Source organism: Euphorbia lathyris, chromosome 1 (assembly GCF_963576675.1).
Source record: "Euphorbia lathyris chromosome 1, ddEupLath1.1, whole genome shotgun sequence".
Taxonomy (NCBI): Eukaryota; Viridiplantae; Streptophyta; class Magnoliopsida; order Malpighiales; family Euphorbiaceae; genus Euphorbia; species Euphorbia lathyris.
Genome location: NC_088910.1, coordinates 63,248,876 through 63,271,182, shown reverse-complemented (window position 1 = coordinate 63,271,182; position 22,307 = coordinate 63,248,876). Strand labels below are relative to the sequence as shown.

Sequence of the window (22,307 nt, the reverse complement as noted above, 5' to 3'; positions counted from 1 at the left end):
CTTTCCTTGATCTTGTGTTGATTTATTAAAGGCAATCTTCTTTGATTGCTATTCATCGGTTGTATTCTAATTGTTTACTTGTTTGTTTTGTTTGTGTTCATGAAACTCAGCATTAAGAGTCGTGGGCACTTCATTTGTAACTGTAGATAGATCGTCAATTAAGGTATTTCGTTCTATCCCTCTTTATATGAAATAACGCTTAAAGGATCTTGGGTTAAGGAAAATAGGTAAAATTTTTATATTTCCGTTGTGCCTGTGTTTACCTATTTTCCTTCAGATTGTTTTTTAGTTCTCGAGATTCCACAACAAGTATACACCAATACAATTCATAATATGGAGATTGCTAGAATGAGGTTGAAGAATAGTTCCAATCAGATGATGCATGATTTTGTTTGGGTTCTAATATGATTTTAGAAATGTAGCGTCACCCTTATATTGAAGCATGAAAAGCCATGAATAAGTTGAGACACTTGTTACCTTGAGTATGTAGGTTGATAAATGTTTTAGGATTTGTTACTTTGAGCATGTGTGTGTATTTAGGCAGGAGATGATAGAATTCAAAGGATGAACCTCATATGAGATTTAGTGCTTCTTTTTTGGATTTCCATCCTTTCTAATAACTAAGGTTTATTCCCATTGTGTGTCTCATGCCATGCATTATGTTTTTTTCAGGAATTTCTCCTTAATTATTGTTGCTATTACTTTCTTTATGGCTTGTCTTATGTTGTTGCTCCTTGTCTCGAGGTTGCATGTGTACTGTTTATTATATTTTCCAATTTTGTTGTTTTGAATTTCCTTAAAGTTTTGGATGTCCAAAAACATTTATCATCAACACATTCGAGGAAAACACTTTTTGGGCATGACATTTTTATTGATAAGTCCTAACTTTACGTATTTTCGCATGCATATTCACGTCTATATTAATGCATTTAGCTTAGTTTAGGATAGGTTTTGGAAAGATTTCACTTGTTTGGTCATGATTTGCACAAAGATAGGTTTGACATAGATAAAAAGTCAATATGAAAAAATATCAGCAAGAAACGAGCGAAAGACAGAATAAAGAAGCCAGAAATAGGGCAAAATCACGTGTCACGTTCGTGACCTACCTGTCACGAACGTGACATGCTCGAATTATCACCAGTTGGTGAAAATCATTTGTCGTGATCGTGACCCCTGTCGCGATCATGACAGACAAAATTCACCAACTTTGCATGGCAAGCACAATCATAAACGTTACACCCCTGTCTCGTTCACGACCGACGTTTTTACTGCAAAAAGACATGATTCTTCACCACAAAGGCATCTCCTTCAATCTGAATCATCATTTTTCTTCACCACTGGCTGTGACTTTCCATAATAACACTTGAAGAGTTATCATCCTGAAAGGGCACAATCCTTCATCCACTATAAGAAGGATGTTCCTCTTGTTGGTCCCGTGTAATTAGTTCCAAGGGGGGGGGGTTAGGAACTAATGTAACTTTTTCGATTATTTATGCTGACTTAATTTAATTCTTTCAATTACTTTACTCAGTTTTGGTCAGCAAGGCCGAGCGAGATGTAAGACAGCTTTAGTCAAAGGCTGACTAGAACTGTTTTACTTGTGAGTTGGGAATTAACACTTAAGGTCAGCTTCCAACTCAGCACTCTGATTACTCAGTGTCAGCTTATACAATTTATATCCTGAGTAATTTAAGCAAGCAACACATACATATATATATTGAGAGAAACAGTTAGAAATTACTCAGCAGACTTATCCTGGTTCGGCCTCACCGCCTACGTCTAGTCCCCAGAATCCTTCCGGGCTTTTTCAATCCACTACTGAGCTCTTTAAAGGTAGAGCACAAACCGTTTACAAGCAATTGAGTATGCAAGAGTACCGTCCTCTATTCATCTACTTAACTCCACTGAGCACTATAACCAAACACTCAGATTTTCTCTACCGCTGAGTACTAAAACCGAGTACTCAGCACCACTCTCTCAATCTTTACAATTGATACAAATTTGTTCTTTCTAGATGAAGAACACTTTAGATGACTGCAAATTCGATCTAGACTTTTACACAGAAATAAGATTTTGGTGTAAGTATTTGCTTTTTCTTGTTTGTATGTGCTTGTATGTATCCTTTTCTTTTTGTACTTCGACAAAGGATCCAAGAGATGAACTTGTCCTTTTATAGTGAAATCTGATGCCTCAATCATTTGAATTCAGATCTATCCGTTGAATTCAAAACGGTCTTCTTGCGTCATTCACTGGTCAGCATACAGTTTTGCAGGCCAATCCTGTCGTCTGAATTTAGCAGGCATCAGGCTTGTCTTCTTCCGCCAGGTTCGTCTTCTAGCGCTAGTTTCGTCTTTTAGCCAAATGCCAGTTGACCTATGCATCTCGAAACTATCTCCTTGCGTAATTCCAAAGCTTCTGAATTGGCGCAGATCTCTGTCGAATCTTTTCTTTTAGTTAACGGATCATTGGCGCTGTCCTGATGAACACTCAGCTTGACGTAATAGACGTTGCCTTCGATCTTTGTCTTTGACGAGGCTGAGTTATGTTCTACTCAGCTTCTTCGGTCAGCTTCGTGTTCAAGCGTTTTGTTCTGAAGAAGACTTTTCTTCTATGATGCTGAGTTGTGTTCTACTCAGCTTCTGTGGCTCATGCCGACTTCATTCTGTCTTACTTTTTATTTCTGTTCTTATTTATAATTATACTCAACATTGAACAAACACATTAGTACAATTAAATCAAAACACTTAAATTTAATTATCTTAATCATGGATTAACTTAAATAATTTTGTCAAATCAAAATCATGTGGAAAGGTGTTTCAACACCTCTTTCCATTCAATATACAACACAATAGAGAACATAAAACAATACAGATTGATAATCTACAGAAATTCTCAAGAGATATTCAGAGATATACTAAAGTTATCAAGATACAATAATTTATAAGGCTTTTATCCCAGCATTGAAGGAAGCAAGATCAAGAGATACACTTTCTTGAAATACAAGATACAAGATACAAGATACAAAAGAAGAAGACGCCTAGAGGCTTGACATCCTTACAGAGACGGTAAAAGGATTCGCAACCCCTATGCTCTCATCTGTTACAGTCTTTATTCTCTGTATTCTTTACTTTTGACATATGATCAACTTTGTGAAATACTTGTTTTTCAAAGACACAAATTCAATCCAATGCAAATTATTCTATGTTCATCATTTCATTCTATACTGCTTCTATGAATATTTTAGGGAAATCCATATAAGCAAGACATAAGAATAGTTATAATTTTATGAAGTTAGAAGAGATTCAGTTCATAAAAGGATAATTGTATCACATCATCTACTTGTTTCATTTTTAAATCTTATTTCCAATTCACTACGATAGGTCGAGGAATTGGGATTATTTATCTGAAAACATCCAAGTTATTTAATCTTTGATCGAGAGATTGGATTAAATATTCTTATATGATACATATACACTAAAGTTGAAAAGTATTTACAGGTTTATATTTACAAAAAACCTTATTTGTATCCCGAGCTATGCACAGTTAGAAACCAAAGAAATCTAACTTAAGTTTTATTATTATTCTTAACCAAAACTATTTCACAAACTTAATTATTTATTTTCTATAATCAAAAGAAAACGAATTTATAAATTAATCCGTTATAGTAGTCAATCAGCGTTCTCTGTGGGAACGATATCTTATTATTACTACAAGCGGAACCGTGCACTTGCAGAATTCACCTAACATTTATCTTAAACTAAAAATTGTTTCTTATTAGATAGCGTGTGATTTCTTCTTGCAAAATCCAAACGGATCAATCTTGTTGGGCAATGCTTGGTTGTTTGTAAAAGTTTTGGGTATTGAATTCTTGTTTCTTCTTATGAGTATCTAGTATAGGTGTTATTCATGAAGAGATGCTAGATGGTGTTGTAAGTGATGTTGTTTATGTAAGTCGTGTGGTTGTCCACTTTGGTGCCAAAAAATTATATATGGTATTAATAGTTTTCTATGTTTTGAGGTGTATGGCTTGTTTCTTCAACGATATTTGCAAATGTAATGATGTCAAACATTAAATATTTGCTTTAATATATTTTTAGTTTATTGAATCAGTTTGGTATAAGTTTTAGTGGATTTGATCTATTTTCACTAAATTTGACCCATTTTCTGTTAATTCCAGAAGATGTGAAATTGTGTGAAATCGCATTGTGACATTTTGAAACTCGTATAAAATTTGTTAGAACATTCTTTGTAATGATTTTTTTATTGTTTGAATCAGTTTAGTATGAGTTTCTATTTATTTCATCTAATTTCACTCCATTTCACCTTGAGTGAAATTTATGTTGTAGCTATTTGAACTCATTTGAAAATTGAAGCAATATTGTTATTAATAGTTTCAAGATATTTAAATAGGAGTTTTACATGATTTATATTGCTTTTTGAGATGAGACCTTCTAAAATAAAGAGTTGTTTTTGTATTGTATACCCATTTCATTATCGTAGTATTTCTGAATGATATTTTTCTAGACAAACGTGATGTAGAGATGATAAACCATTAGTAGGTGGAGGTAAAATCAAGCTATCATGTTATTGTTGATTGACATTATTTAATGTTATTGTTCCTAGTTGGAACTTTTTGAATGTGTAGTTTTTTGGAATCAGAAATTTGTTAATGTTGTAGTTGAGAAATTCGTTTTATCAATCTAGGTACCTTCATGATGGATGAGAATTACAATTTCTTACTTCTTTTCCAAGCTTTCTGAACTGAATCTTGTTTTGAATTGTGTTGATCTTTATAGTTTAAGTTGAAACAGGTTGAAAAATGTAAATCATTATCAGAGATCAGAGTTGGAACGGAGAGATCAACATTCGAATGCTTTTTCTACACGATTTATTTAAAGTGCGTATGGAGTTGGAATTGTATTATGGAAGGAATATGAGATTGATTTCCTTACAATCGACTTCATAAAAGACTTTGAATACACCACCCTTTCCTTCCAGAATTTACTTATTCGGTTTGATCTGCTATAAAACAAACATAAACAAGATTATAACGTTTCCATCTCCGACAGTACCATACAAGATCACGTCTCTACTCTTCTCCAACCATGTCCAACCAAATTCCATCCTTATCATACCAAACCCACATCTTTATACACTAATCACAATTTTATAGGTTGAATGAGTCTTTGTAATTAATTAGTAATGAAAAAAAAAAAAACTAAATTATAGTTTGTAATTTTATAGTTTCTTCCGGTATTTCAAGGTTGTTCAAGAGTTCCAATTTCTCAGTCGTCAAAAGTCAGTTCCATTTCATAAAATTAAATTATTAAAGAAAAAAAAAATATCCCTTGACATTTGACTACAATTTTGACATTTTTTTTTAAAAACCATTAGTTTGGACCGTGCCTCAAGATACCAATTTATTAACTTTTAAACCACGTAGTTTATGTTTAAAAATAGTCCAAATCACAAAGTTTGTTTTTGTACTTTTCCCCATATATTATAAACGAAGATAACTATCGAAAACTTTGAAAATTGTGAGACAACATTGTGACGTGACTAACCAAACAAAGAACTTTCACTCTAAACTCCATTAAGCTCACTAATTTAATTTAATCCTTACAGAGCACACTCGTTACAGTGATAGAATTTACAAGCTCTGGTTTCACTCCAAAGGCAAGGAAATGAACAGAACTATATTCTTACACAACACAATCACTAATTTACACTAAAAACAGCATTACTATGCAACGTTCTAATGATGAACTATCACGCACACACAAGTCCGAACGTCCGCATCCTAACTCATAATGTTTCACCACAAACGAATCTATCTCGAGATGAGCCAAAATAAAGCATTCACCTTTAAATAACCAACTCTTCCTCCATCCCCCTGCTGTTAACTGACTTGAGTTCTCGACTCCAAGAAGAGTCTAATGGTTGAATATATAAGAGAAGGTTCGGCCATTGCACCATTCCCATAATCCCCACAAGCCAGTCTTTTCGTGACAGGTGGAATTAGAGAAATTCCAAGTTCATCAATCAACATCAGATGCCGTTCTGTGAAAGGATTGCTCCACATGAAACTATTCATGGCTGGTGCAACGAACAGGGGCTTGTTGTAATCCCATGCTCTAACAACACAGGTAAGCAGATTGTCACACAATCCCCCAGCAATCTGTATTCGTACATATACAATAATTCACAAACAAAGATATAAGAATCATAACTAGATATCTGATGAATAGCAAGATTATGCAACAAGACCATCCCATTTGTTTTATATGATATTGCCAGATCTATCTATCCTTTTAGCAAAAATCCTTGAAAGGGTAAACAACCAAATAAAAGAGGAATTTCCACAGGAGAAAAAGGAGTTAAAAAACAAGCAACTCATTACTTTATTACTTCAGTTAAATACATCAATAACAATAGACAAAATATTAAGTTTCAGAATACTTGATACCTTTCCAAGTGTATTTGCTGACAATGGCGCAATAACCATAATATCTGCCCACCTCCGCAGCTCAATATGAAGCACACTGTCTCCAATTTTTTTCCAACTAGACCATTCATCTTCATCAGTGTAAAGAACAATATCTTTAGGAAGTGATGTTCTATCGATGAAATGTAAAGAAGCTTTGGTGACAACTGCTCTTACTTCTGCCCACTCCGAGAAACAATGGCAAAGATTTCCAAATTTTATAGCGGCTACACTTCCACTAGCAGCAAGTAGAATCTTAGGTTTCCTAACACTAGCATTTACCTGGATTGACTCCTTTTCTTTTGTAGCTGCTTCTGAGTATGACATAATCTAACCAACCAACATGGAGAAGTTAAAACTTGAAAGACAACTAAGAGCTTTGTGTGCATTAAAACATATCTTCAACCTACAACTTGCCAATTTTTCAAAAAAATATTGCAAATGGAAAAGCTACTAAAAAAAAAGTAAAACTATGAAGATTTTTGCAAAAATGCTTGATATCCCCTATATAATTATCAAATCAAGAGATACTGGAAAAGAAAACTCATCTTAGTGTTACCAGCTAGCAAGAAAGTTAAGCTATTCAGTTGGCTCACTTATCTATTTCCTTATAAACATTATGATGTAACAGTACCTGTGGGAACAAAAGCAAGGTGGTGATCTTGTTCTTCAGTTTCAGACTCATTTGACCAAAAAAAAAAAAAAAAAAAAAAAAATCAAACTTCTTATTTACCCACTGATCACTAACTAATACTACATTTGGAAGTTCTTTCCTCCATTGCACAAATTTCTTAAGTTTTCTCAGTAAAACAAGGATGGATCCTTAGAAGAGAAGAAAAATACTGTAAAACTTGATTTCCATAGTCGTACTAATTACCAAGTACACTACAGAAACTCAAGTTCTCTCAAAAGAGAAGAATCTAAATATTTTAGGACATAACAATTTGAATAATAGGAACTAGCACCAAAACAACAATCTAGACCAGATGCAACAATGATTTTACCAAAAGAGCCCGAAGCATTAAACTTTAAAATGGACATGACACATAATATTGTTTAATCCTAAATAAATGAAGCAGCAAAACCCAACAAAAAACTTCAAGAAAATCAAAGTGAAATGAAGAAAAACATCTAGTAACAAAACATGTAAAACCAAAGTTAGCAATTAAAAAGAAGAGATAATATATATACAAGTAACAGCAAATGGAGAAGCTTTAAGAAAAATTAAACCAAAAAACCATGATGATTGATGATTGATGATAATTAAATAACATAACATATCCAAATGCAACAGGAACCATTAACCTCTCTTATTGGTTTTTAACCATTAACAAAATTTCAAAAAATCTAGACTATTCTCTTCCAAAAGAAAAAATCTAGAGTACTAATTTCCCCAAAATCATTCAAATCAATACATGAATTGCATAACAAAGAGAATACTGAGAAGTTGCTCACGAAAATCAAAATCCCTAATTTCGAAACCTTGGAGTTTAATAGAAATACAATTGATTAAATTAACTAACCCTAGAAATTGAAGATGAAGAGCAATGAACAGGATCAGCTTTTCTCCTGGACTACGAATCGAATTCAAGATCGAAAAGATAGCAACACGTGGAACCCTGCTGCGATTTCTCTATTGCAGAGGAAAGAAATCGCAGACAGAGGGAAGGGAAGGGAGGGGAGGGGAGGGGGATTTAAAACGAAATGACGCCGTTCTACACCTTAATTGCAACGACGTCGTTTCATGTGTTGTAAAAAATAATGATAAAGTTCATCTCCACTTTTTGAGTCGGAATACGAGGCCGCCTAAATACAGCAAACTTGATTGGATCTGGGCTACATTTTTTTTGTTTTTTTGGAAAATTACTCAAAAATTCATCTTTGAAAAACTATTTACGAATATGTTAAATTATAATTTTGGATTATATCAAACTAGTAAAATCAGTATTTTTAATATACTTTAAGGATTGAAATTTATAAATTAGAAGTTTAGAATATATTTTCTAGGTTTATGGTTTATGAATTGGAGTCTAGAATTTTTAAATTATAGTGTAAAATCATAATATATAGAGAATAATGACATATTAAGGCCCCGTTTGTTTGGGGGAAAATATTCTGCAGGAAAATATTTTCCCAATTTTCCAGTGTTTGTTTGGGCAGGAAAATAAGTCAATGGAAAATGAAAAAGGGTAAAACATTTTCCCCAAAACACACGCGTTTAGAGAAAAATGGGAAAAACGTTAAAAAATGTAAAAATACAAAAAATATGAAACACGAAAAAACATGAACAATGTGAAAACGTTACAAAAACGTTACAAAACACGAGACTATGAAAAAAAAACCCGTAAAAAAATGAAAATGTGAACAAACACGAAAAACACAAAAACGTAAAAAAAGAAGCAAACACTTGAAATCACAAAACATGAACAACGCGAAAAAGTGACAAAACACGAAATATACAAAAACGTGAAAAATACAAAAAAAAAACATGAATACGTAAAAATACGAAAAACACGAAAACGTGAAAAATGCTAAAATGCAAACACTTGAAAAATCACAAAACATGAAAAATGCGAAAAAGTGATAACAAAAATGTGAAAAATACAAAAAACACGAAAACGTAAAAAAATATGAAAAACACGAAAACGCGAAAAATGCTAAAACACAAAAATGTGACAATACGTGAAAAACGTGATAAACATGAAAAGACGAAAAATGCAAACAAAACACGAAAACGTAAAAAACACAAAAACGTGAAAAATGGAAAACCCGAAAAACTAAACGTGAAAACACAAAAAAAATGAAGACAAATACAAAAAAAACACACAATAACGTTAATAACATAAGAAAACGTACAAAATATGCCAAAAATATGAAAATGTAAAAAACGTTTTTTTGTGTTTTTAACTTTAATTTTTTTCACATTTTCGTATTTTTCCACTTTTTTTTCCATGTTTTCATTTTTTAATATATTTTTTACTTTTCGTGATTTTCACATTTTTTTCAATTTTTGTGTTTTTAACAAATTTTCACGTTTTCTTGTGTGTGTTTTCATGTTATTCTGTTTTCCATATTTTTTTCAGGTTTTCGTGTTTTCCACATCTTTTCAAGTTTTTTTAAGGTTTTCGTATTTTCCACATCTTTTCACGTTTTTTAACGTTTTCGTGTTTTCCACATTTCTATTCCATTGTTTTTGCTATTCTATTCCTTTGGTGCTTAATTTGTGCTTAATACATGTGGATCTCTTTTTTGTGTTTTATATATACAATTGAAAATAAAAAAATACAAAAAATCTATATTTAGTGGTTGAAAAATATTTTCCAGTGTTGTAACCAAACATCGGAAAATATTTTCCAGTGTTGTTGCCAAACGCAGGAAAATATTTTATTTTCCTGCATAAAATTTTCCAGAACACAATATTTTCCTCCAAACAAACGGGGCCTAAGAATTAAATTTGATGATATGACTTAGTTGTAATTTTGTACTTAATTATGATATTCATGTATTTGACCATTTTTTTTTTACAAAACCCTATTAGATTTGGTCGAAGTCCAAATAACTCGACCCATTAATGAGTCTAAACACTAAATTTAGGAATAAATGTTCAAATTGATCCTTAAAATTAATATGAATATCAATATTTTAAAAATTGGTGGGATAAAAAGGTTTAGAAGTCAATAGGTTCAACTGTTTGATCGAACTGATTGAACCGGATGTAAATAATATATAAAAAATATTAAATATATATAATAAATGGAAGGTTGAACCAAACCACCAAAATGTTAAAATTATTGACATTCTTATTTTTATCACTAAAGCTGGAAAATCACATCAAGCAGTCATTAAAACTGGATTTTTTTTCAAATTTGTAAATACATCCTTAGGTACTAAGGATTTTGACCCATTTTCATTAAAAAGTCAATTTAAAAATATTTCTACTGTAAATCTTCTTTAACTGGATTCGAAACTGGAAGACAAGCTTCCGGTTCCAAATTGCAAGGAAACTGGAAGTTTGTCTTCTCGTTTCATAATTTATTTATTTTTTTAAAATAAAAAATAGAATCTGTTTTCTATTTAATATATATATATATATATATATTAAAAGTTTTGAAGAGGCCACTCTTCAAAAAATTTAGAGTAAAATTTAAAAAAAGTCCATCTATATTTTTTAAACTTTTAATTTAACTTCAATCTTTACTATTTATTTTAGATTCATTAATTAAACATTTCCTTACCAAATTAGTTAGTAGTAAATATCTAATTCGGTTAAAAATGTTTTATTTTTTAAACTGTGAGTTTGAAATTATATTTTTGACAGTTTAAATTACGGTTTTTACAGTTTCTTTATAATTACAGTTTGAAATATGGTTTTTGCATTTCGAACATTTAACTGTCACTTCGAACAGTTTAAATTACAGTTTGAAATGGTTTAACTGTTATTTAATTATCACTTCGAACCGTAACTTTTCGAAGTGACTTTTCGCCATTAACTGTAAAAAATGAAACGTTTATAATTTACCGAAAAGTTATGGTTAAGTTTATAATTTCAAACGCCACCGAAAAGTTACGGTTTGAAGTGACAGTTAAACCATTTCAAAATTTAATTTAAACTGTTTGAAGTGACAGTTAAATGTTGAAAGTGCAAAAACCATATTTCAAGCTATAAATACAAAAAAAAAGTAAAAACCGTAAATTTTTTTTTTTTTTTATAAAGTAAAAACCGTAATTTAAACTGTCAAAAACATAATTTCAAACTCATATTTAAAAGAATAAAATATTTTTAACCGAATTAGATACTTACTATTTACTGCTAATTAATTTGGCAAAAAAATACATTTAAAAATAAATAGTTAAAAATTTACTCTTTATACCCTCTTTATACCAACTTTGAGGACCAATTTGAAACTTTATTCATTTGAGGCATACAATACAAAGGGAAATATTGAAAATGTGATTCTCAATCTTAAAAACAATACGACAATGACGGAACCTTGGAGTCGAGCTTTGGTCGAAGCCATACATTCCACTCCTACACAGGCGGTCCTTTATCTCTCCGGCGGTGCCTCTCAGGTCTCTATCTCTCTCTATATAACATATATATATAATAAAGAAATGTAATCTTTAATAACTATTTGATTTTTATCTTACGATTAGGCGCTGGGGTGGTTGGTGTCTGTTCCTGGAGCTACAAATACAGTCCTTGAAGCTGTCGTCCCCTACTCCCGGATGTCCATGATTCAATTGCTTGGAAAGGTTTTCTTCATTTCTTTCTCCTTTAGTCTCGACTATTTCGTAAGTTAGTATTTTACCTTTTCTTCATCTGATTTTTTTTTTTTTTTTCTAATCCTGTTTCAGATACCTACTCATCATTGTAGCCAAGTAACAGCTGAGCAAATGGCTTTGTTGGCTTATAATCGCGCCCTTAAACTTTCTACTCCAGGTTGATACTTCTGTAACTAAAGCCTAACTAGTTTTTGTTCTGAATTATGTGATCATATTGTTATATTACTGGAACAGATTGATAATGGTCATTTACTGTTGCATAAGTACGAGATACGAGATGGTATATGTTTTCTAGTGCTTCATTATGTAATTTTGAACAGAAATGGAGTTTGCTTCAACTTATCTTTTCAAGCAATCCCCAATAAAATGATAACATATTTGTGAAATCTATGTTATGTGTTGAACCAACGCTGCTCAAAATTCTTTTTTTTTTTCTATGTAATTTTTTGTTTCAAATTTAACTAGCTACTGCTTCTACTGTAAATTCGAAATTTGTTGAATGATATTACTTCTATTTATACTGCACTAGCTAGCTTCTCCATAAATCTGGATTTACTGAAGCAGTACTCATCATTTCTAAAGTTGGGAATGCTTTTGTAATTATTTTAATTTTAATAAAGGATCTATTTGTTTGTTGAATAGGTTCCCAAGTGCTTGGTGTGGGTTTTACTGGTTCTCTAGCTAGCACGCGCCCGAAACTCGGTGACCACAGGTATGGTTCATTTCAACTTTGCAAATTATAAGTGTGGTCTTTTTTTACTTCGATTAATAAATGTATTTGCATCACTATTTTTTTTATGCCAAAAGTTTTGTATTTGTTATGTCGTTTTGTTTGCAAAGTCTCGATATCCAACGTTTTTCTGAGCATCGATAAGATAGACTTACAGAATGACTTGGAGTTGAATTAGTGAAGGCGGCTTTAGTAATAATGTACCTCTTGTGTGCCATTTAACTAATTCAAATGGAGGGAAAAGATCCTTAGCATTAACCATTGGCACCATAGTGAATTGAGGTGCATAATTAGAGGATTTGAGCTCAGTTTGTTGCTTAGTAGCCGATTTCTCATTTCAATATGATATAGGTTATGCTTTTCCTTAAGCCAAAATTGGTAGAGAACATTTTTTTTTCCAGTTTTATGCTTTATGCTAATGGTTAAATTGTCAACAAAACTGGTGTTTATAAAATCATTGGAGATCTAACTTCAGAGATGTTCATTGAGCATTCAATAGTTCCATGCCATTAGTTTGGAACATCTAAAAGGGAAATCTGTTTAGATGTTTTGCAGTTTGAGTATTGACCTTCTTAACCAGATGACATTGGTATCATATACAGATTTTATTTGTCAACTAGAACATCCGACCGACTTTGGGTGTCTGGAGTTACATTGTCAAAGGTAATGACTGACTCTTTTTTCTTTTGAAATGCAATGCAAGTGTTGTACTCAGTGATCAGTTCATGATTTCATCTAGGGGCTGCGAACTCGTGAAGAAGAAGATACAATTTCAAGTCATCTCTTACTCAAGGTGTGTAATTGTCATCTGGATCAGTGACATATTTCTGGCAACAAGTTGTTATTTGATTGTTTCTCGCCTTTGTCTACATTCTTATATGAAGTTACTAGAATTCTCAGATCACAAAGGTGATAAAGCTGGCAACACTTTTATTATTTTTTCTCCCGTGTATCTGATGATGGCAGATAATTGTTTATAATAAATTTGTTTGTTGTATCTCTCCTTTTCTTGGATCAATGTGATGGTTGATTATTTGTCTTTTCTCATGGCCTTCTTTTCGGTTGTAGGCCATTGCTGATGAATGTAAAGTTCAGGCAACATTTGTTTCTCAGTTGACCGAATCCGATGCATCTAATGACTGTGAAAAAGAATTTACTGAAGATCAAGAACTAGAGCAACTTATAGATGGGCAAATATGCTTTAAGGTTTATGCAGTTTCAAGTGGTACGATTTGTTCTTTGGATTGAATAGATCCCAATAACACTAACTCTTTTCCATTATTTATTGTAAAAAAAATCCTGTTTTGCAGTGACTCATGCACCAAATGACGAGAGAAAGATAATTCTTTCTGGGTCTTTTAATCCATTGCATGAGGGTCACCTCAAGCTCTTAGAAGTTGCAACCAGGTACATGAGTTTCTGTTAAAACTTTTCTAGTTCGGGATTGTTAAAAGTCAATTCTCATTGTTCACTCACTTTTGCAGTATTTATGGCAGTGGCTATCCGTGCTTTGAGATCTCAGCAGTTAATGCTGACAAACCTCCATTGTCAGTATCACAAATCAAAGCTCGTGTGAAGCAATTTGAAGAAGTTGGTGAGAATCGTGATTTATTTTATTTGAAGCTCATATGGATTAGTGTTTTATGGCATTTTGGACATTGCATATTCTGGGTGATTGATGCATTTTTCGTATGACATCATCGCTCAAGCAATAATGTGTGGATGAGTGGGTAAACTTTTGCATGGATGTAACATAGTTAGGCCCATTTGCATGCTTAGAGAGCAATGCAAGTTAAGGTCAAATTACAAATTTTTATTTGTTTGGAAATTATTGAGGTAATATAATCATCATAGAAATTGACATTTCAGCTTCTGATGGAAATTGACTACGTGTGATCTAGAATATTACATGGCTGGATTAAAAGGTCTTTCAAAGTGTAGTTAAGAGTATTATTTAACTCAATTAAGTTTTCCTATGATTGTCAATTTTCAGAAGTTTGTATATAATTTCTGTTTGGCTTGCCTGCTATTTTTACTCTGCTTTTGCTGCTGAAATTCATTCAACAATCAATTTCAGTGATTCTTTTTCCTTCTGCTTTAAAACTGAAGTGCATCAAACTATTGAAATATGTCTTTTGTCAAACCAACATGTCCCGGGAGTGTTATTGTCTACTTCTTGGTTAATGTACACACGAGTTTCCTCTTGGATGGCAGGAAAGACGGTAATTATTTCCAATCAGCCTTTCTTTTATAAGAAAGCTGAGCTCTTCCCTGGCAGTGCTTTTGTAATTGGAGCGGACACTGCAGCAAGACTGATTAATGTACGTACTAAATTTTCTCAAATAAAATATGCATGCAGTACATTCTGTAATTGTTATTGCAAATGCATTGCACTTAACTGACAATGTTGAACTACATTTGCTGATAGCCACCAGGTGTTTTTATAGCAGGCTTTTATGGTTTTCATTATGTAAAATGATTATGGGCTGCACAGTCCGTGGCCAACAATTAATGCAGAATATTAGGAAGAAGTTGTTTTTAAGATTATCATCGGACAAAAAAAAATCTTTATTTGCATTTAGCATGTGGTAGTGGTACATGTTCAATTATCAATGTGAGAGAAGGACAAAGATAGCTGATGCCTACACATTAGAGCTTAATGGGCCTTAGAATAACAGAGCTTGCCTCTTAGCTTTAGCTGGGGTTATGTAGATTGGCATAAATAAGTCATAGTCTAATAACTATGGTTACAGGTTTGGTGAGTAAATTATATGGTTTCCTGAATACTTGATTGGGATTTAATTTACTTTTGATCTCTAGTTGTTACTGAACTGCGCTAATGTGCATAGGCAGCTGTGATCCTGTTGAAATAAGTTCCCTACGCTTTTTGGTTTAATTGCATTTCATGAATGAAGCATTTGATGGGAATTTTAGGTATTTAGTTCTTGTAATGCTATAAGTGATTTATTATTAGGTTGCTGAACCTTTGGGTCCCTAAATGGGTGATGTCTTAGATTGGCAGCTTGGAGAGTGCATCAACTTATGTTTAAATGTATGTTCACGAGATGTGATTATGAGTTGTTTTGGTTGCTAATATTGTATGGTTTTGCAGCCAAAATACTATGATGGAAAGTATGGGAAGATGATAGAGATTCTGATTGAATGCAAAAACACAGGATGCACATTCCTTGTTGGGGGTCGTAATGTTGATGGTGTTTTTAAGGTCTGTTTGATTTGATTTCATGTAATGTTGTGGGGTGGGAAAGGGAAAGGGAAAGGGAAAACATGTTAATTATTATTTGCCTGATTTTATTATGTATAGGTCCTTGAAGACTTGGAGATTCCAGAGGTGTTAAAGGACATGTTTGTCCCGATACCAGCTGAAAAGTTCCGGATGGATATCTCCTCCACTGAAATAAGAAAGACTCGTGACAGTCTATAACTTTAATTGGTTGGGTCACGGGTGTAATGCAAACTTTCTCATAATATTGACACGTTCCTTGTACTAGCATTACCATAAATATAACACATGTACCCATATTTTGTATTATTCATATCTATGTATGCTGCAGATGGAAACTGAAGAAACTTATTTTACATTTAAATAAACCAAAATCTTGTCTAATTATCGTTTTGCTTTCAAGTACTGTAATTTAGCTCTCGATCTATTAATTTTTCAAACATTTATCGTCCAAGACAAATGTAATTCTTATAGTTTATATTGAACAAATTATGAAGATTGTGAAATATGTGTAACAGGATATACAAGTTAGGAGCTAGATTATCCTAAATTACGAGTACAAGGGCTAAACAAACCAAATTAAAATATATGAATTTATTGAAGAAATTTCAAGTAGGGTGTCATTACACTCAAAAGTTATAACTACTTCGCGATTTTTAAGCGGTAAAAAAAAGAAAAAAATAAACAAGAACTTGAAGTGATATTAGCCAGTCAAAAAGTCTTTCCCGATGCAGCCTCATGAGGCACCAGACACGTCTCATCTGGCGTCTCCGTGACTCTGAGACGTGTCTCCCTTCCTATTTTATTAGTTCAATTAATGTCAGGAGAAAGTTGTAACCGAACTTAATAGGTTTTGTCTTTTTTGACTGAACTAAACTAAATTCTACTGAAAATGAAATAATAATATAATCTTTTATAAATAGCAATAATTAAAATAAAAAAATTATAAAAATAATAATAATAAATAATTATAATAAGTAATGATAAATTATTGAATTTAATTGATTAATACTGAAATTAAATAACAAAAAACGTGACCTAAATTTGTTAACAAGTCCATGAAGGGTGTTTAGTGGAATTGGTTGTGACTAGAGGCTCTTAGACAGACAGAAAGATGATAATATGGGTTTTGGCGAAAGAATAAGTCAGAGTTTATCCTTGTTGTTGGGATATGAAGTTGTTTTGAATTGCTGTAACTTGAAAATATACACCAATCCAATGGCAGTTACATTAAATCTTTACTATGAAAACTTGTATAACAAGGAAAAAGAAAAAAAACAAGCAAAGGAAGCAACAAAAATGGGAAGTTGTTTGTGAATCTCTACAAGTGAATATATGATGCAATATTACAAATGGTATTTAGTTGAAAGAGGAGGGAGGAGGTTATCCACCGCAGGCAGCTGCACATGTAGATGCATAAGTATCAGTTTGAGCAGCAGCAGAAACTTTATCGTTGGAGGCACCACCGGCGCAAGAGAAAATAATACATGTAATAACAGTGCAAGCCCATAATAAGAGTATCACAAAACCCTCCAAATCACTTGTCCCCTCTTTCCATTCTCTCACCATTCTTTTTTTTTTTTTTTTTTTAAGAGAGAGAGAGAAATGAAGTTTGTTGGTGGATTGACTCTTCTCCTGTGCTCACCTTGAAATCCTATCCATTTTGGATGGACCCAGTCACTCAGTCCTAATTATACAACAAAGTCTTTTTTTTTTAGGTATTATTAAATAAGGAGCCATGTATTATTTATTCTACAAAAGTATTCTTCTGTTATTTTCTTTTCAATCATTTTTATTTGTATTTTAGAAATATCTTCTCTCAAAATCAAAATGACTTCTTAAGTCAACCCCTCCAGAGAATTTTTTAATTAATAAATTTTAAATTTGAGTCATCAATTCATAAAAAAAAATAACAAGGTTAGATTTTTGATACTTATCCTATTTGGTGTAGGATGACGATTTAAAGCATTACCAACATTAATAAATAAAATATCAATTAATTAATTGTATGCCGTCTTTTGCAGGTATGCAGGGCCAATGTAGAGGCAGCTGCCCAAAACTCCCCAAAAATCAGGGCGATGTGAGGACGGCATAAAAAGGGAAAGGGATAAACTACACCCATGGCCAGTGAATGTTATCCGTTTAACTTTATACTTTTTTTTTTACATCACACTTGTACTCTAAATTATTGGGAAAATTCGAATCAGAATCCATACATTTTTAAACCATTTAACGATTTTTTTATTAATCTCGAGAAAACGAATTTAATCAGAAGTATAATTTTTATTTATCAAAATGTTCCCTGTGAGATCAATATCTTTTCATTACTACAAGTTAAACCGTAACAAACGACATTGAATATAATTTTTAATTAGTAACTTTATGTCTAAAAAGGATAGAGCAATTTTAGATAATAATATTTTTATATTTATATGAATATTTTTTCTCTTTTTTTTTTTACAAATTCTAAAGTTATAAAGTACATTTTTTTATCATTTTTTAGAAAATGCTTATATTATTCCATTAGATAAAAAAAAGTACAACTACAAGAAAATGGTAAGGAATAAAACCTCATATAAATACAGACTATATCCAATATAAAATCTACGAAGAGAATAAAAAACTACGAAAAGTAATAAAAAAAACTGATAAGAGATATATTTTTTCGTCAAATTAAAATTATATAAATATATGTAGTTTTAAAAGTTTATTTATGTATAAAGATCCTACAATTTATATCTCGCCTACAGGGCCAACCCTGGACATAGGCCCGGGGTGCGGCCGCCCAGGGCCCAAGGCTAAAAGGGGCCAGAAATTTTAATTTTATTGAATATATACTATTTTTTAGTTATAAATTTAGTTATAATACCCATTAGATCTAAAAATTGATCAAATAATATGATATTTTAGGTCTAAAATGGGCCCAAATTTCTATTTTTAGACTTTTAAGTTCATTTTTTTTATTAAGGGCCCATTATTTCTTATTTCGTTTGGGGCCCCTAAAATGTCAGGACCGGCCCTGCTCACCTAGTGCCTCAAATGATCATGAGCCGGCCGTGGTAGTATGTAATTAAAAACTACTTATCTTTATCCATGTTTTGATAATATTCACGATAAAGTTGGGACAAAGGATATATGAAAATAAAAGTAAATAAATAAAAGATTAATAAAAAAATTTCCGTGGCCCGCAGTCTCACCCATAGAGGTGCAAACCATCTGCGAAAGTGAATAGTCACTGCTATCGGCAGTGGATACACTTACGAACAAAAAAAAAAAAGATTAATAATGCTAATTAGTCACAAAGTGCCCAAGTTAGACCCAAAGCTGATATACATATTATGTTAAGTTAATGGATGCAAAGAAGAAAAAACAAATCATGTTTGATAGTAAAAAAAAAAAAAATATCTCAAAACCATGATAACATCCAACAATTTCTGATCTATGAAACTAACAACATATCGTTACCTAATTATAATTTCAATCACACTATTTTTGTCATACCATCAAATAAAAAATAAAAAATCTCCTAAAATTCATGCCTTTTGCTATTAGGGGTTTGTGGCATTAGGAAATGGAGAGAGGTTAGTATTAAATAAGAATAAAAGGTATATTTAAGCAAAACACGCATTTGCATTGGAGAATGAAATCACCAAGTTTAAAATAAAATTTGGCATACACAGAATTGCAGGTGTTATCTGGCTCTTTTTGAATACTTTAGTCTCATTTGTTGTTATTTCCTCAGATACAACCACATCAAGGTAGAAGAGAAAACTGGAAGATTTGACTAAATAATTGAGTCTATATTTCTAGGAATAAAGGCCTAAGAAATCAAACATCTAACTCAGATCAAATATAGAAAATGAGAGCCAATCTATGTATACTATTTTTAATAGCTGCAGACAACTAATATGGAGATTCCCTAAGAGGACGGATGCATTAGAGATAAAAAAAAAAATTTGAAATTATCTTCATTGATGGGAAGTTGTGTTGGAAAATTTTGAATAAAATTATATATTAATTTCAATATCAACAAATACTTCCTTTCATAAACAGTCATGTCCGTCGTGAACAGTTGTGTTCGTATGTGAACAGTCGTGTCAGTCCGTAAAATCGTGTTCGTTCGTGAAAAGACATATCCTTTCGAGTTTTATTTATATAGAATAGATTGTCAAATTCATAAGCTCTTGTAGTTGTTGATAAAAGTATTCGGTGAATATTTATGCTCTTTGTCTGTTCATAATGTTCTTGTTTTTCCTACTCCGGTGATAACGAGTCTACACACGGTTTGAGTTCGCTTGCGTAATCTATTGTATCCTGGGAGACAATCATCAATAGCGACGACATCTGTCTTAAGGAAACTGTTAATATAAGTCTTAGATTTGTCTAACTCTTTCCTTTTATTTTCTAGCTTTACTGTTTATATGTTTTTCTGTGTTCGTTTAATTTTTTGATTAATCACATCCAACATTTTTAAGACAAACGTAATTATTTGTCTAACATTCTTAAGACATATATTGTTATTTTGTGATCTATCAAAAATTACACAGAAGAAATTCATGCAAGGTTTAAAGTATTAAATGGATCTTTACTTTAATTGTCTAAATAGAAACATGCATCTAACCTCTGTAAGTTTTGGTGCTGAATTCTTAATTTGTTTAATTATTGTCGTGGCTGCTATAAACTTGAAAATTTATATGTAATTTTATTTTGATCGTGAAGCAGCTGTATGAGATTAATTAATCAGTTCATTATGTAATGGACAAAGCAGGAAAAGTCATTAAAATCTGTGTAAAAAAAGATTTTATTTTTCATTTATTTTGGTTTTGTTAACTAAAGAAAACCAAAAACCAGGTTGAATTATTATTTTTGGTACATAAAGTTTTATCATTATATATATATATTAGCAGGTAAAATTTGGAGAAGTTAAAGATCAATATCCTTTAAATGTAAAGGTTGACATATTTGTCACATGTGATTGCAGCATATGTTTACAAAAACGTACTGTGTACATGAGTTTCATATTTCTAGTGTTATTTTTTATTTGTTTCCTTTTCATCCCGTAATTTTCATAGTTATTTTTGACAAACAGGAAATTCTTAATGATGGATTGTCTCTGGGGCGGACGGCCTCCCTAATATTAGTTTATATAGATTAGATGTAGTAATATTTCTTTTTAAAAGGTCATAGGTTCAATTTCTCCCAACCTCAATTTATTTTAAAAAGTGTTTATTTATTTAAATTTTATTTTTTAATAAGGTATAAAACTAATGTTAGCATTATTAATTAAATTTATTTATTTTTATAACACTTTTGAATTCATTTTTATTATGTCTTTTCCATTAAAAAAATTAATTTCTCATTTTTAAGACTCAAACAACTTAATTTCTAAATTAAATTTAAAAAATAAAAAATAAAACAATGTAAAAATGTTATAATTGTTGATTTATTTTCTTTAATGCCATTTGGCATGTGTTGGTACATATACGTTAATTGAAGATAATTCCGCTTTTAAAAACACGGTTCTTCAGAGGCTTTAGGCCTACTTGTACCAGTGGCAACGTGTAAGCCACACTAAAAGTCTAGAAAAATTCATTGGTATGAATTTTAAAGACTTGATGATAAAAGAAAAATATGTTTTCTTTAGATATGATGATATGTGAAATTTCATATTTGAAATTCTCGCGTGTAAAGGTTGATTTACGTTAGAAATGTGAAATGTCACAAATTGACAAATCTGAGCAGTGATGTTATCTAGCCGAGTTAGACGCTGGTAGATGAACATTAGTTGGCTAGATTTAATTTATGAAAGTCACTAAAAATGTAGAAATTAAATCGCCTTAAAATAAGTACGTCACAATGATGGAATCGAAGAAAAATATCATATCAATTAGTGAATATGCGGTATAAAACCTTCTGAATGATGAACTCGGGTAGAAAAGCTTCCGTGTGATAACAAGGATAACACAGCGGATCCGTTAACCTAGAGGTTAAACCAGGATCAAATTGAAACGTCATCGAAAGGAATTGGACTAAAGTCCATTAGAAGAGGTGTTATGTGAAGGAAAACCCTACTTAGTTGATTAGAGATCCCAAGATCTAGGTTCAAAGGTACAACCTAATTGCATAAACCTTGTGCGTTCACTGTGAGGGTTAAATCATCGTCCATTCCTAGATGTAAACAGTGACACAAACGGAAAAAGGTTAAGCTATATGTTTTTAATGATCATTGTGCATCAATATGCTGAGCAAATAAATCACCTATGTCAGAGTGAAGTGAGGTCGCTTTGATGGAGACTAGTGGAGCCTAATTCTCTTAAACTCTCGCGGAACCAGGCGATGTTCATCACCATAATGAACATAACTATGACATAGCGTGTTATGTTGGTATCTGTGTGGGATATATCATCATTTACACAAACGCTAGAATAGTTCAAAAACATCGCGTCTACTAGTCAGGCAGTAAAGTAAATATACTTTCACAAGGGAAGGTTCAAGGCACATTAGCTACCTATCCTATGCAGATATCTGCTGTAGAAAGTTATCACCATGTCGTAATCGTCTCGTTTCCA

General features: G+C 31.9%; 2 protein-coding genes across 3 annotated transcripts; one reads left to right on the top strand and one right to left on the bottom strand.

The window, feature by feature from the left end:
* Nucleotides 1-5,576: 5,576 nt before the first annotated feature.
* On the bottom strand, nt 5,577-8,162 carry LOC136235456 (phosphopantothenoylcysteine decarboxylase-like). The gene is made up of 3 exons (XM_066025141.1): nt 8,008-8,162; nt 6,467-6,814; nt 5,577-6,178 (listed from the first exon to the last, which is right to left on the bottom strand). Exons 2-3 carry the CDS (start codon nt 6,809-6,811, stop codon nt 5,900-5,902), a joined length of 624 nt encoding a protein of 207 aa, XP_065881213.1. The 5' UTR covers nt 6,812-6,814; nt 8,008-8,162; the 3' UTR covers nt 5,577-5,899.
* Nucleotides 8,163-11,412: 3,250 nt separating this feature from the next.
* LOC136235447 (uncharacterized) lies at nt 11,413-16,122 on the top strand. Of its 2 annotated transcripts, none has more exons than XM_066025129.1 (12): nt 11,413-11,554; nt 11,639-11,737; nt 11,840-11,924; nt 12,410-12,479; nt 13,100-13,160; nt 13,237-13,290; nt 13,566-13,722; nt 13,808-13,904; nt 13,994-14,091; nt 14,712-14,818; nt 15,610-15,720; nt 15,820-16,122. In XM_066025129.1, the coding sequence occupies exons 1-12, from the start codon at nt 11,465-11,467 to the stop codon at nt 15,937-15,939; spliced, it is 1,149 nt and encodes a 382-aa protein (XP_065881201.1). In that variant the 5' UTR covers nt 11,413-11,464; the 3' UTR covers nt 15,940-16,122. The 2 variants fall into 2 exon arrangements, with proteins under 2 accessions (XP_065881201.1, XP_065881195.1); XM_066025123.1 differs by having other exon boundaries at nt 13,982-14,091.
* Nucleotides 16,123-22,307: the final 6,185 nt, after the last annotated feature.